This window comes from Aquarana catesbeiana, linkage group LG03 (assembly GCF_042186555.1).
Source record: "Aquarana catesbeiana isolate 2022-GZ linkage group LG03, ASM4218655v1, whole genome shotgun sequence".
NCBI lineage: Eukaryota > Metazoa > Chordata > Amphibia > Anura > Ranidae > Aquarana > Aquarana catesbeiana.
In genome coordinates this window covers 127,794,194-127,809,334 of record NC_133326.1, presented here as the reverse complement: position 1 = coordinate 127,809,334, position 15,141 = coordinate 127,794,194, and the positions used below count along the sequence as shown (strand labels likewise).

At 42.9% G+C, this 15,141-nt stretch overlaps 1 protein-coding gene across 6 annotated transcripts in view; it reads right to left on the bottom strand.

The window, feature by feature from the left end:
* SCAPER (S-phase cyclin A associated protein in the ER) overlaps positions 1–15,141 on the bottom strand; it is a 500,548-nt gene that overhangs the window by 49,618 nt on the left and 435,789 nt on the right. For all 6 annotated transcript variants that reach the window (XM_073619203.1, XM_073619204.1, XM_073619198.1 and 3 more), the window contains one exon: positions 8,569–8,803. In XM_073619203.1, the coding sequence (XP_073475304.1) occupies positions 8,569–8,803 (235 nt within the window). The remainder of the gene's footprint in view (positions 1–8,568; positions 8,804–15,141) is intronic.

Sequence of the window (15,141 nt, the reverse complement as noted above, 5' to 3'; positions counted from 1 at the left end):
ATTTAAGCTGACCACTTCCCCTTTGTCAGTTCCAGTGCACGATAATACACGTCGCTGGGCTGACTCTTCCCAGCTCACCTCGTGTTCATGAGTCTGTCTGTCTGTCTGTCCGTCCGATTACATGTCTTGCAGCTTCTCCGTGCGTGGTGTTCATCTGCGGTTCTCATTTGCTGTTGCAGGTAGGGTTCGAACTTTTTCGTTCATACGCAATGGCAATGTTGTGATTTATGTTTCCTATCCTGCATCTCTTTCGCTCTTAGCTGCCTCTGAGTTGTTGTCGGTCATGTCCTGTCATCATTTGGCACAGGTGTAGTAGATTCACATGTTCCCTCAGCCTTGCTTGTCATCCCACCCACAAACATACGTTTTCATTTGTAGATCCAAACCTCCGAGCCACTGTTAGTCATTGTCCGATTTCACTCGTTACAGGCTTCGTTGCTCATAGGATTCACAATCTATGGGGTTGCCATCTCACCCATTTGGAGATGAGCATGTATTGTTTGCACAGGTTCTGTGGCTGATTGAGGTGGTAATTAGACCCACCTGGTGCCTTCTCTGCACTTGATTAGCATGGGGGGCTGGGTGCTTGGTATGGGTTCGGTCTTAGAGTAAGGGGTGGCATACACTCTCCAACCAATTCATAACGGATTCACTTCATACTTTTCAACCAATTTCTTTTACCCTACTACCAATTCATATCAGATATGTTGCATTACCTACCACAGTCTGATTCGTACCTAGTCGTGTCAGCGGCACAACGGTCGCATCAGATACATCTTGCACCGATTCATTCCACTCACTCTCGTACCCTACAAATGATTCATGCTACTCACTGATTCATATCACTTTCATGCCATATGCATCACTCTGATTCGAGCCTAGTCGCCTCGGCGGCACAACGGTTCGCGTCGGTCGTGTCCCAAACATTGATTCGTAGCGGTTCTTACCATACCCTACAATTCATTATTCATATTATTTCTACTGACCGATTTGGGCCGCAGTGGCAGCTACATGCATCACAGTCCATTCCAAACCTAGTCGCTCCGGCGGCACAACGATTCACATCACGGGTATCCCGCACACCAATTCATAACGGTTCCTATATAAACCTACGATTTGTTACTTATGTCATTTCTACTAACCGATTCCTGTCACATTTACATTTGTACACATCACAATCCAATTCAAACCTAGTCGCATCGGCGGCACAACGGTTCGCATCATCAGTATCCTACACACCAATTCGTAACACTCCCTATGACAAATCTACGATTCGTTACGTATGCTACTTCGCAGTTCGTTCCTACATATACAATTCTGCTCTCCTTCTTTTTTTTTTTTTGCCTATCAGTACTATCAGTGACCTTTTCTTGCAATCGCTGCAAGACACGCATCTCATCACTCCTTGCAATCGCTGCAAGATACGCATCTCATCACTCCTTGCAATCGCTGCAAGATACGCATCTCATCATAACTCCTTGCAATCGCTGCAAGATACGCATCTCATCATAACTCCTTGCAATCGCTGCAAGATACGCATCTCATTATAACTCCTTGCAATCGCTGCAAGATACGCATCTCATCATAACTCCTTGCAATCGCTGCAAGATACGCATCTCATCATAACTCCTTGCAATCGCTGCAAGATACGCATCTCATCATAACTCCTTGCAATTGCTGCAAGATACGCATCTCATCATAACCCCTTGCAATCGCTGCAAGATACGCATCTCATCATAACTCCTTGCAATCACTGCAAGATACGCATCTCATCATAACTCCTTGCAATTGCTGCAAGATACGCATCTCATCATAACCCCTTGCAATCGCTGCAAGATACGCATCTCATCATAACTCCTTGCAATCACTGCAAGACACGCATCTCATCACTCCTTGCAATCGCTGCAAGATACGCATCTCATCATAACTCCTTGCAATCGCTGCAAGATACGCATCTCATCACCATTTACCCGTTTGCAATCACTGCAAAACATGCATCTCAGTATAAACTCCTTGCAATTGCTGCAAATACACGCATCTTAGTGTTTACCCACTTGCAATCGCTGCAAAACACGCATCTCAGCATATACCCATTTTTGCAATCGCTGCAAAACATGCATCTCAGCATTTACCCATTTTGGCAATCGCTGCAAAACACGCATCTCAGTATAAACTCCTTGCAATCGCTGCAAAAACACGAATCTCAGCATATACCCATTTGCAATCGCTGCAAACATGCATCTCAACATATACTCCTTGCAATCCCTGCAAGCACACTCAGTGGTGCTCATACAGCCCACTTCATTTTTTAGTGGCACTTAATCGGTCACTCGTCTCCAGTGGCATTCATACGAGCCACTCATCGTTTTCGTCTGTGTTTTCTCCCTCAGGTCAGTCGAGTTCAGGTTCCATCCTGTACCAGGTTGGACGTTATTTCCCAGGTAAAAAAAAAAACGCAATGTTTGCATCTTCACCAGGCATTAGTTCTGCCACATATGTCTATACATCGCAGACAAGGTCGCTTAACAGTAGACTTGCTGGCAGTGCAAGTGTTAGCAGGCCGAGCACACGTCACCCCCTACAGACCACAACATTCCTACGTAGGCCGTACCAGACTTCTACTTCTCACCCCAGTACGCGTACTGGGGTTCTGGTCTTCAGGTTTGTGCTTGCCACAGACAGGCACCCGAGCTATCGGTTATCTGGCCAGTCACCTCCAGGCCCACCTCGGTCGCCACGCACTCTTCTGAGTTTTCTAAATTTCCACTCTACATAAGTTCTGCACAACAGAACTCTGTCAGCTCCTGTCTATGCCTATCATTCCTTTTTCTGTACTTCTTCCTTTTTCCTCCTCTCTGAGTTTTCTCTTTACCACTCCGCTCTCTATCCTATGGCTATGACTCCTCTTAAATATGAGCACCCAGCCCCCTTTTGTCTTCTCGCAGCGAGGACTTCACACCCACCCCTCTGTTACCCCCCCAAGTGGCTCAGAGCGCGGCTGCCTGCAGTCCCTCAGGGGACGGAACATCCCCAAACTCATAGCTGAGTCGCAGGGATATTCCCTTTCCTGCTACGGCCAGGAAGGCAGAGCTTTTCAGGCGCCTCTTCCCGCCTCCAGCTGCAGCTGGGCCCAACAGGCATCCCTACAATCCATCCACGGGGGGCCCAGCTGCACTCTTTGGTCTCCCCCTTAGCCGCAACAGTTCGGACGTCCAGACCAGAGTCACACCTTTGAAAGTTCGCCCTCCCTGACCTGGTCATGGTCCTGATGACAGCTTCTCCTTCTGCAGGTACACCAGGCTCTGCACCTATCGTCCTCCCCGTTCATCTTGTTCCAACCAGCATCGGGGAGGATATCTTGGAGGGCAAAGACATCAATTGGCATCCCTGCTCATCTCAGTCCATGACTTAGCTGACAACAAATCATACGCCTGGGGTGGATGTCTCAGTGGTTGTCAAGTTGAGAGACTCCAGCCTCAGTCGTAAGCTGTCAGCCACTGAGTTCGCCCTGGCCTTCGGGATGTTCAGAGATGTACTTTGTTCATCCACCCTAGGCAGGAGGGAGGAGCTGGACTCATACCTTCATGCTGTGACAGATCTTGCTTACAAATATGGAGGTTTTGCCTTCTACGACCATCGGTCATTTTCAGCCAAAGCAGCAGCGAGACTTGCCCAGTTCCAGATAAGCTCTGACTGGAGCCTCACAGACACAGAACTCTTTTGTCGCCACTTTGCCCACAAAGCTGACGTTTTCGCCCAATCCCTCACTTGAACCTGTCACACCAGGCCCTGTGTCACAGAGTTATCCATTATCCGGACGATTTTCTGCTCATCGAACACCTAGACATACCCCCCCCCCCGGTAAATCTAGACAAGCTAAGAGAGGTCTTCAACAATCTCAATGAACACATAGTGGAAGGCCCAACACATTTCATAAGTTTCTCAGGCATCGTCCTGGATACGCATGCCATGCAGCCTAGCCTGCCTTCTGACAAATTAGCTTGTGTTAGCTTGGTCATTCAGGAGTTTACCCGGTCACAGGAAAGTACTAAAAGACAGCTGCAGTCCTTGATAGGGATGCTCAATTTCGCTATGAGAACAATTCCTCAGGGGCGGTCGTAGATCTCAAGGCTCTTAGTCTTTCTCGCCCGAGTGCAGGACCCGACCAAGTCCTCAGACTAGGCCCAGCAGCAATAGCAGACTTGCCTAACACCACCAAAAGAAGCTCTATTTGTGGGGGAAAAAAAGGGTATCAATTTTATTTGGGTAAAGTGTTGCACGACCACACAATTGTCAAAAAAAAGTAACGCAGTGCAGTATCGCAACAAAATGGCCTGGTCATAAAGGGGGTAAATTGTCCAGAGGTCAAGTGGCTAAGGTACCAAGATTTAACCACATATCCACTGGGCACTTAAACCCCCTTCCTAACCAGACCAATTTTCAGCTTTCGGTGCTCTCACATTTTGAATGACAATTAGTCATGCAACACTGTACCTATATGAATTTTCTGTCCTTTTTTTCACACAAATAGAGCTTTCTTTTGGTGGTATTTAATCACCGCTGGGTTTTTTATTTTACATAGTTAGTCAGGTTGAAACTTTAAAAACAATAAATAAATAAAATAAAAAATATCGTACAATCCAATATACCCAATTTTATACCCACAGTTGATCCAGAGGAAGACAAAAAACCCCAGCAGAGCATGCTCCAATTTGCTACAGCAGGGGGAAAAAATTCCTTCCTGATCCCCCGAGAGGCAATCGAATTTTCCCTGGATCAACTTTACCTATAAATGGCAGTACCCAGTTATATTATGTACATTTAGGAAATAATCCAGGCCTTTCTTAAAGCAATCTACTGAGCTGGCCAGAACCACCTCTGGAGGGAGTCTATTCCACATTTTCACAGCTCTTACTGTGAAGAAACCTTTCCGTATTTGGAGATGAAATCTCTTTTCCTCTAGACGTAAAGAGTGCCCCCGTGTCCTCTGTGTTGACCATAAAGAGAATAACTCAACACTAAGTTCACTATATGGACCCCTTATATATTTGAACATGTTGATCATATCCCCCCTTATTCTCCTCTTCTCAAGAGAGAATAAATTCAGTTCCTCTAATCTTTCCTCATAGCTGAGCTCCTCCATGCCTCTTATCAGTTTGATTGCCCTTCTCTGCCCTTTCTCCAGTTCCCCAATATCCTTTTTGAGAACTAGTGCCCAAAACTGAACTGCATATTCCAGATGAGGTCTTACTAATGATTTGTACAGGGGCAAAATGATATCTTTCTCTCTCTGGATTCCAGACCTCTCTTAATACAAGAAAGGACTTTGCTCGCTTTGGAAACCGCAGCTTGGCATTGCACGCTAATATTGAGCTTATGATCCATCAAAACCCCCAGAATCTTCTCCACTATGGATTCCCCCAGTTGTACTCCCCCTAGCATGTATGATGCATGCATATTCTTAGCCCCCAATTGCATAACTTTACATTTATCAACATTAAACCTCATCTGATAAGAAATGTAGCGCTAAAACCAAATATAAAAAAATTCATATATAAAAACTGGTGTTATTCAATAATAGTGAATATTCAACCGATGTGTAAAAGATGTGAAAAGATATATGTGGTAAAGTCCAACAATGTAAAATAAAAATTCCAATAAAGGTGAAATTCATCAACTAGTGAATCCTGAAGTGAGGGAGGTTATATACTCTTACCGGAGCAGATGGATTTGGATGCTAGTGCTCCTCTGCCGCCAGTTCCAGAAACGTTCTACTAGAACATTTCTGGAACTGGCGGCAGAGGAGCACTCCTCTCTTCTCTTCCCCATATTTTGGTTCCATGTGAGAGTTTGGATGTCCCCATTGGATGTGTTGTTTCTTTTGTTCGGTGGATATTGCTGAAGTTGTTCCAGCCCAGAGGAGATGTCTTCTGAGATCCGGGGTTCCTATCTTCATCCAGGAGAGCCATCCATCCGGTTTTCTAAACTTATCTGATTTGGTGTCACCGGCATCCGAATCCATCTGCTCCGGTAAGAGTGTATAACCTCCCTCACTTCAGGATTCACTAGTTCATGAATTACACGTTTGAAGATTTTTTCACCTTTATTGGACTTTTTATTTTACATTGTTGGACTTTACCACATATATCTTTTCACAACTATTACACATCGGTTGAATATTCACTGAAATTGAATAACACCAGTTTTTATATATGTATTTTATTATATTTGGTTTTAGCGCTACATTTCTTATATCATTTTATTTGAATACTTGTCACATTTTTGTGTAGCAGCTTTGTGTTTTTTTTCACTGGGTTAGCGCAGTTATTATATCCCTTTTTTATTTTCTAATATTATATCTCATCTGCCACATAGTCGCCCAATTAGACAGTGCATTGAGTGCATTTTCTGCGCTATAAAAGAAAAAACACTGGAAATTCTGTAAAAAAATGAATTTTTCTTTGTTTCTGTTATACAATTTTGCAAATCAGTAATTTTTCTTCAGAAATTTTGGCCAAAATGTATACTGCTACATATCTTTGGTAAAAATAACCCAAACTGGTGTATATTATTTGGTCTTTGTGAAAGTTATAGAGTCCACAAGCTATGGTGCCAATCTCTGAAAATTGGTCACACCTGATGTACTGACGGCTTCTCATTTATTGAGACCCTGTAATGGGAGGAAAGTACAAATACCCCCCAAATGACCCCTTTTTGGAAAGTAGACATTCCAAGGTGTTTAGTAAGAGGCATGGTGAGTCTTTTGAAATTGTAATTTTTTCCCCACAATTCTTTGCAAAATCAAGTTATAATGCATTACAGCCTGGAATTAAAATGGATCTTTTGGGGCTTTGTATTATGTGATATACACGTGTTTACGAAGTATGATGGTAAAAAACCCTGAAAGATTTTTAAAGTGTGGAAAGACACTTTTTTTTTTTACACAAAATTGTCCATTTATACAATATTTCTAACACATAGCATGTACATACCAAAAATTGCACCCCAAAATAGATTCTCCTACTCCTCCTGAGTATAGCGATACCACACGTGGGAGACTTTTCCACAGCCTGGCCACATACAGATGCCCAACATGCAGGGAGCACCGTCAGGTGTTCTGGGGGCATGAATGTCAAATCTAGTTTGACTACCTATTACACTTTTGTGAGGCACTGTAGTGGCATGGATGAGCGGTAGATGGGGATGGCCGAGCATGAATGAGTATGGCTGAGTATGGATTGGTACGGCTGAGTATGGCTGGGTATTGCTGAGTATGGATGGGATGGCTGAGTACGGATGAGCATGGCTGGGTATTGCTAAGTATGAATGGGGGTGAATGGGATGGCTAAGCATGGATGGATGAGTATTTCTGGGTATGGATGGATGGCTGAGTATTGCTGAGTATGGATGGATGGCTGAGTATTGCTGAGTATGGATGGATGGCTGAGTATTGCTGAGTATGGATGGCTGAGCATGGATGGATGCGTATTGCTGAGTATGGATGGATGGATGAGTATTGCTGAGTATGGATGGATGGATGAGTATTGCTGAGTATGGATGGATGGATGAGTATTGCTGAATATGGATGGATGGATGCGTATTGCTGAGTATGGATGGATGGCTAAACATGGATGGATGAGTATTGCTGAGTATGGATGGGTGGCTAAGCATGGATGGATGGATGGATGACTGAGCATGGATGGATTGATGGATGAGTATTGCTGAGTATGGATGGATGGCTAAGCATAGATGGATGGCTAAGTATTGCTGATTATGGATGGGATGGCTGAGCACGAATGGATGGATGAGGCTGGAATTGTCACAGAGCAGCGCAGTGGGCACTACAGATCCATCCCACAATGCTGCTGCACCGATCTCTCCCATCTCCCCTCACACTATACCGATATGTACAGAGAGGGGAGAGAGGAACCGGACATGACGCCAGTTTGTTTACAAGTGATCGCTCCGTCATTTGACGGAGCGATCACGTGGTAAACGGCCACTGTCAGCGTCCCTCTGGAACCGGCGGTGACGGATACTCCCGTGTGTGTGCCCCAGGAGGCGCGCGGGAGCGCAATTCTGGCAGGACGTGAATGTATGCCCTCCCAGAGTTATCGAGCCGCGCTGTACCTGTTATTCGACTATGGCACGGTCATTAAGTGGGTAAACCTTTGTGAGGCAACAGCTGAAAATGTAGCCCAGTGAGTGTTTAGAATAGTACATATATCTTAACCTGTTTGATTAAGGTTAAGATGTCAGTCATAGGTGATCAGAATAGCAATAAATTAGTACTTGAGCCTATGCCATACAATGTGTCCAGCCTGACACCTAATAAATCAGAGAAAGACATAAGCAGACAGGTGTGTGGACAACGGTTACAGCATCTCAGGTAACAGGCCTGAGTGATAATTGATACTGCACCACCAGGATAATAACAAGAGTACATAAGCATTTTAATGAATACACAAACAGCTCATCAATATGATATTTAGGAAGCTATTGTATCTGTATTTTAATCACTATTCTGTACTATTCAGAGTAGTTCTATAGGCACATGTAAAGTAATACCTGAAAGGACTGGAGATGAAGTGTAGCAAAGCTGTTAAGAAACCGCAGGCTGTGCATTGCCACTTGGATGGTGTTTTGCTCGTATGTTTCTTTAGAATTAGAAACACTTGGCTCAGAGGAGGAATTATGAAATAAAGCACAATATAACATATGTAAGACACCCACAAGATCTGAATTTTGTAGTGCCGCAGACAGTCCTGAAGGATCCTGAGAACTTTCAAATATGTCCCAAGAACTGAAATAAAGCAGAGAGAGACCACTAATTGTCAGTTAAGAAAGCACATGCTAAATTTCAACAATATTGTTAAAGTAAGAGTTTAGAAGAGGTATAGAGACACCCTATTTAAAACTTTTATACAAAATACCCTAAAATTGTCTCCAGCTGCTGCTCTGAAAGTTTTCCCCCTGTACACGAATGTGACAAAATGTTAGAAAAAGTGTAAAGCTGCGCTACCCTATAAGGTGCTAAATAAACATGAAACTATAAAACCTCCACAATATAAACAATGTGTACACAAAGTGCTAACATACCATAAAATATTATAACGTGTTTTAAAGTCCATAAATAAATGTTATACTACACTCATAAAGTGCACACTTATTAAATCAACGTGCAATCAATTATTATTAAAGTACAATTGTTCCACTTTATCTTATGAACCATAAATTCACAAACGTGTAAAAACTGTGCAACAAGGCCCTCCAATAAAGGGTCTCTGTACTGTATATATTCAGTACCAACTCTGATTTATGAACACACGTTTTCTAACATTTTCCAACAAGGATTTAGAAAGTTGAGATAAGGATGATTCTCTAATTTGTTTGTGAAAATTCACAATTTAGTGAGAAAGTATATCTTAAACAGAATGAGGAAAGACAAAACATATTCCAAGTCCTACATATATTTTAGATCGTTTTCATACATGGTGCCCCAAAGTACAAGAAATAAAAACCTTTATCCAGAAAACCTCTAAAACTGTGCGTTCTGGGAGAGCTGATTTATAGCCTAAATGTAGCAAAAATAAAAAACAGAAAAATCAGCACAAGGGACATAACTTACAGCCAGTGGGATGTCTCCTTTATGCTGCTGTCTCTTCTTTTAGTAGAAATGCTCCATCCATATGTACCCCACCCCTGTAATCTACCAGTGCACGGAGGGTTATGACAACTAAAGGGCCGTCACAGGTTCTGATCAAAAAATCCTGACTATACACATGCTTTCTGCCCAGCCTTTTCATTTATAGAGGATGCAGTACAGCTTCTATGAATGGTTGAGCTGGGTGGAAAAGCGGGCATAGTTGCGTTCTCTTGATGAGAGCCCGTGACAGCCCCTTAGTTGTATCAACCCCTGCCTCACTGGTGGGGGGTGGGTATTAACCGAGGAGCATTTCTTCTAAAAGCACAAGGACTGTTATGTCCCTTGTGCTGATTTTTCTGTTTTTTATTTTAGCTACACTTACTCTGGGTACTAACGGATTAACCAGTCAAATACCAATCTGTGTGTAGCCGTCCCGGTTCGACAGAAGCCGATCATTAGATCAGCTTCTGTCGTATGGTCCCGCTGGAAAACCTTCTTCGATCAGCGGTCTGCAGTGTACTCTGACAGTGGAGGTATCCCCACTGTCAGCATAAAATAGCAAAGCAGGGAGGATTCCTGCATCTACTCTGCTTGTATGGATGCAGGAATCTGTTAGTTTTTACCATTCTGCCCATTGGTTGAATGAAAACAAACTAAAGCTGGCAATAGATGGGCTGAAATTCAGCCGGTTCAACAGGGACTGATTGAATGTCGATCCATCTACGGCCATTCCTGTTCAAGAGGAGTTGATTTAGTGATACTCCTCTTGAGCAGGACTGTTGAAAAATTTATGCTTACCCAGCACATGCAGCCAATCGGCTGCAGTGCTGATCAATGTATTCTGACAGCCGGGGAGTCCCGCTGTCAGTATACAATAGCACAGTGGGGAGGATTCCTTCATCCACCTTGAATGTGTAGATGGGGGAATCCATTGTTTTTTGTTTTTTTTTCGCAATTGTCTGACACTCCAATGGCCTTGTGATTGAAAGCATCTGAAGGAAGTACATATTAGGCATTTCCCATGCTCCTTTAATTTCTCTGGGGTGGTATGGAGAAATTAAAAGGAGAATTTGACTGTTATAAGTAACTTGTTGTGTTCTTCCTCCGGAGACTACCGCTAGGGTCAAATGTGTTTTTCTATCCAATACAGATTTATCCTGCTTTCACCAATATATTCCCAAGACAAAGGTGAAAATTCTTCACTAAAGCTGACTAAATTGTGCAATTTGCTTTATGTCTTCCTTTTTATTGGCTATAGTCAGTCATCAGAAACATGCAAAACTGCAAAAAATACATTTCTGACAAGTAGAAGCAAGTCTTGAACCAATTTCAGACCACTTTGTATGAGTCAAATTAAAAACGCAGCTGCGTGGATTAACCATTTACTATGTAGTCAGCAAAAGTTACATGAAAGACTATTATTACAGAAAATATGAAGCTGAGATTGAACACTTATTCATAGGCATACTGTCAAGTGGGTCCAACCTGAAAAAAAATGTAACCTTAATTTAATCACACAGAGGAATTAAAAAATATATCTAATTTAAAAAATCTAATTTTGTGACATTTTTAAGGGTTGAAACATGGAAATTAAGAAAAAGTACAGTATAGTATAAAGCATTAGATTTCACAAAAGTTATGATCACAGCAAAGCCACAGGAATCCTTGTAATCTCTTCATTGTTACATAGTACAGGAAGCCTATGTATTCATTTCTTTGAATTGTTCAAAGACTTTGTCACCACACTCAATCTGTATATATTATACACATGGAATGTTGATAATAGCTACAGTGCCTAGCGAAAGTATTCACCCCCCTGATTTTTTTTTTTCCTGTTATAATGCATTACAGCCTGGAATTAAAATGGATCTTTTGGGGCTTTGTATTATGTGATATACACGTGCTTACGAAGTTTGATGGTGAAAAACCCAGAAATCTTGTATGTGCATGAGTATTCACCCCCCCCCCCCATCAAAGTCAATACTTTGTAGTTGGTAGAGCCACCATTTGCTGCAAGAACAGTTGCAAGTCCCTTGGGGCACAGTATGTCTGTATTAGCTAGCCACTGAATTTTTTTTAAAATTCTTTATTTAGGCCCCTTTCATACTTGTGAGACTTGTCCTGGGACTGCAAAGTCGCATGACAAGTCGTACCCCATGATTTCCAATGAGTACTATTCACATCTGTGCGAAACCTCAAGTCATAGCGACTTCAAAGTAGTCCCTGCACTACTTTGGTCCGACTCTGATGCAACTTGAGGTCAATAGACCTCAAGACTACACATGCATTGTTTCAAGTCATGTCAAAGTTGTGGCAAAATCACGTCAAAGTTGTGGCAAAAATCATGGCAAAATTGTGCCACTTTCAGGTCGCACATATGTGAACAAAGAACAAAACAAATGCAGGCAATAAACCACATCAGTTCATGTAACCTAATGTATGTTTATGCAAACACAAAATGGAAAAACTAGGATAAGGGCAATAGCCCCATGGTGAATACTGGTATCCAGTCAATATAAACAACATGTTAACCTCTTGTCGACCAGCCGCTGCAGTTATACTGCGGCAGGTTTGCTCGGCTGTGCTAATCGCCGTAGCTGTACGTCGGTTCGTGCACAAGGTTCTGTGGGCGCGCACGCGCCCATTGGCCAGCTGGGGAGCCAATCAGCAGGTCCGGCGGACTCTATGTCCGCCGGCCGCCCATGATCGTTCCCTGCAGTAACAGAATGGGGATCTGCCATAGTAAACAAGGCAGATCTCCGTTCTGTCAGGGGATGACACACAGATCCGTCTTCCTGCTATGCAGGAAGACGGATCTGTGTGCTGTCCCAGACAGTCCATCCCCCCACACGGTTAGTGACACACTGAGGGAATACATTTAACCCCTTGATCGCCCCTGATTTTAACCCTTTCCCTCCCAGTGTCATTAGTAAAATGTCAGTGCACATTTTTAGCACTGATCACTGTAATAATGTCACTGGTTCCCAAAAATGTATCAAAAATGTCAGCTAGGTGTCCGATCTGTTCTCCACAACGTCGCAGTTTCTCTAAAAAATCGCTGATCACGCCATTACTAGTAAAAAAAATTAAAAAAAAATATAAATGCCATAAATCTTTCCCCTATTCTGTAGACGCTATAACTTTTGTTACGCTTATTGTTTTTTTTTTTTTTTTACCAAAAATATGTTTCAGAATAGAAATAGAAGAAATTCATGCTTTTTTCATTTTTTTTTATTGGGCATGTTTTATAGCAGAAAGTAAAAAATATATATATATTTTTTTCAAAATTATTGGTCTTTTTTTGTTTATAGTGAAAAAAATAAAAACCGCAGAGGTGATAAAACACCACCAAAAAAATCTCTATTTGTGGGGAAAAAAGGACATAAATTGTATTTGGGTACAGTGTCACGCGATCGTGCAATTGTCAGTTAAAATAACGCAGTGCCGTATCGCAAAAAATGGCCTGGTCAGTAAATCCTTCCGGGGCTGAAGTAGTTAATAATGCAAAATATGTAGAAAGGCGTGCTGGCATGTGGCGATTAAAATCATATGATAAGTTGTCAGCCCCTCACCTCCATATGGTGGCACAGTCATTCTGTTCTCTAGCGAGGGAAAAAAAGGGGGGGGAGTAGGGTCAAGGAACTGTAAGTGTTGGGGTGGGAGTGGAAGGTCAAGAACTCTCATGCGGTGGCCCGTCAAATTGAGCTCCGTCATCTTTAACTAATCAGAGCAAAGGAAGGCAGTAACTCCCCAGATCCACAGGACCAAAGGGTCTCCACCATCTTTAAATAATCAGAGAGCAAAGGTAGCCAGTAACTCCCCAGATCCACAGGCGCAAAGGGTCTTCATAGCCAGTGAGGCAATCAGTGGGCCAGATCAGTAGGGTAAGTTGCAGAGAAAGTACAGTATAACCAAACCAAAACCAGGTTTTGCAAAATTGTTCTTCTTTGTGATTAGAAGAAGCTAGGGTGTCCTCCATCGTACAAATTTCCTGAAGTTTGCAAAGCCAAACCCCCATAGGGAGTGGTATCGTCTGCCTCCAAAATAAAGGGATACAGGCCTTTGTTGCATTAAGCAGGTGAATAGTGAGGGAACACTTATATCGTTTAGATGGGGGTCAGGTGAATCAGGTATGCCGTAGGATTAACACCCAAGTGAACGTCAGTTAATTTGTCGATCAGCTCGTAGAACTGTGTCCAAAATGGTTGTAAAACTGGGCAGTTCTCAAAAAATATGAAGATAGGTGCCATCTTGAGTTAAGCATCTCCAGCACTTGGGGGAGATTTGAGGAAAGATCCTGTGAAGAGACAAAGGGACCTTGTACCATTGGGTCAAAATTTGTATGGCATTGGATATGGATGCCGTATGAGTGAAATGGATAAAACGTTCCTTTTGTTGGTTTGACAGACTGACACCCAGGTCTGCTTCCCATCTAGAGTTATAAGATGGGGGTCTGGGCGGCAGCAGGGAGGGTAAGCATCTTATAGGACATGGATAGGCCATGTCTGATTGGGATGGTGGAAATTCAAAGTTTTTCAAAGCTCGTAAGAGGAGGTGATGGGGAAGACGGCCTCCCAAGACATGAGAGAATATGCCTTAGCTGTAGTGCACTCCAGAAAGAAAGGGGGTCAGTCATTTGTTTAAGGTCATGTAAAGGTTTAAAACCTGTTGTCAAGAGGAAGGCCTCAAGATGAGATTGGTTTGCTTTAATCAAAGGTTGGAACGGTTTGCCTGCCAGGCCTTGAGTAAAGTTAGGGTGATCCAGCACTAGTGGAGGGAGGGCAGACCTCAAACAGGGAACGCCCTAAAGAGGAATATCCTTCCATGGCCTCTTCTAGTTGGATCCAGCATTTGTTATCCGCCTGTGTACACCAATCTATGGCGCAGGCGAGATGTACAGCTCTGTGGTATTGCAATAGGTCTGGGAAACGCAGGCCTTTGCTGCGTTTGGCGAGGGACAGTTTCATGTTCGACAATCGATTTGTGCGCCCATAGAAAAGTAGTCAATTCTCCCTGAATTTGCTTAAGAAAGACTTTTGGGGTACCTAATGGGTAAAGTTTGTAGCAGATAAAGTAGGGCTGGGAGCACATTCATTTTGATAAAACTATGTCGGCCAAACCACGAGAAGTATTTAATAGACCAGTGTCATTGGTCTTGTTGTATCTTGTTTAATAACAAAGTGAAACTGGCGGTGAAGAATCTTTCAAAGAGCAAATCAAGTTAGTCCCCAAATATTGGATAATTTGGATTGGCATAGCGCATTCTTCAAATGTCTTGTCACTGACCGAATAGGCCATTCCAACTATTTAAATGCTTCCCTTCATACTTCTCCTGGGTAGCATTAACAGCATGTCATTGTCCTGCTGGAAGATGAACCTCCATCCCAGTCTTAAGTCTCTGGCTGAATAAAACAGGTTTTCTTCAAGAATAGCCCTGCATTTAGTGTCATCCATCTTTCCTTCAATCCTGACCAGTTTTCCAGTGCCTGCTGATG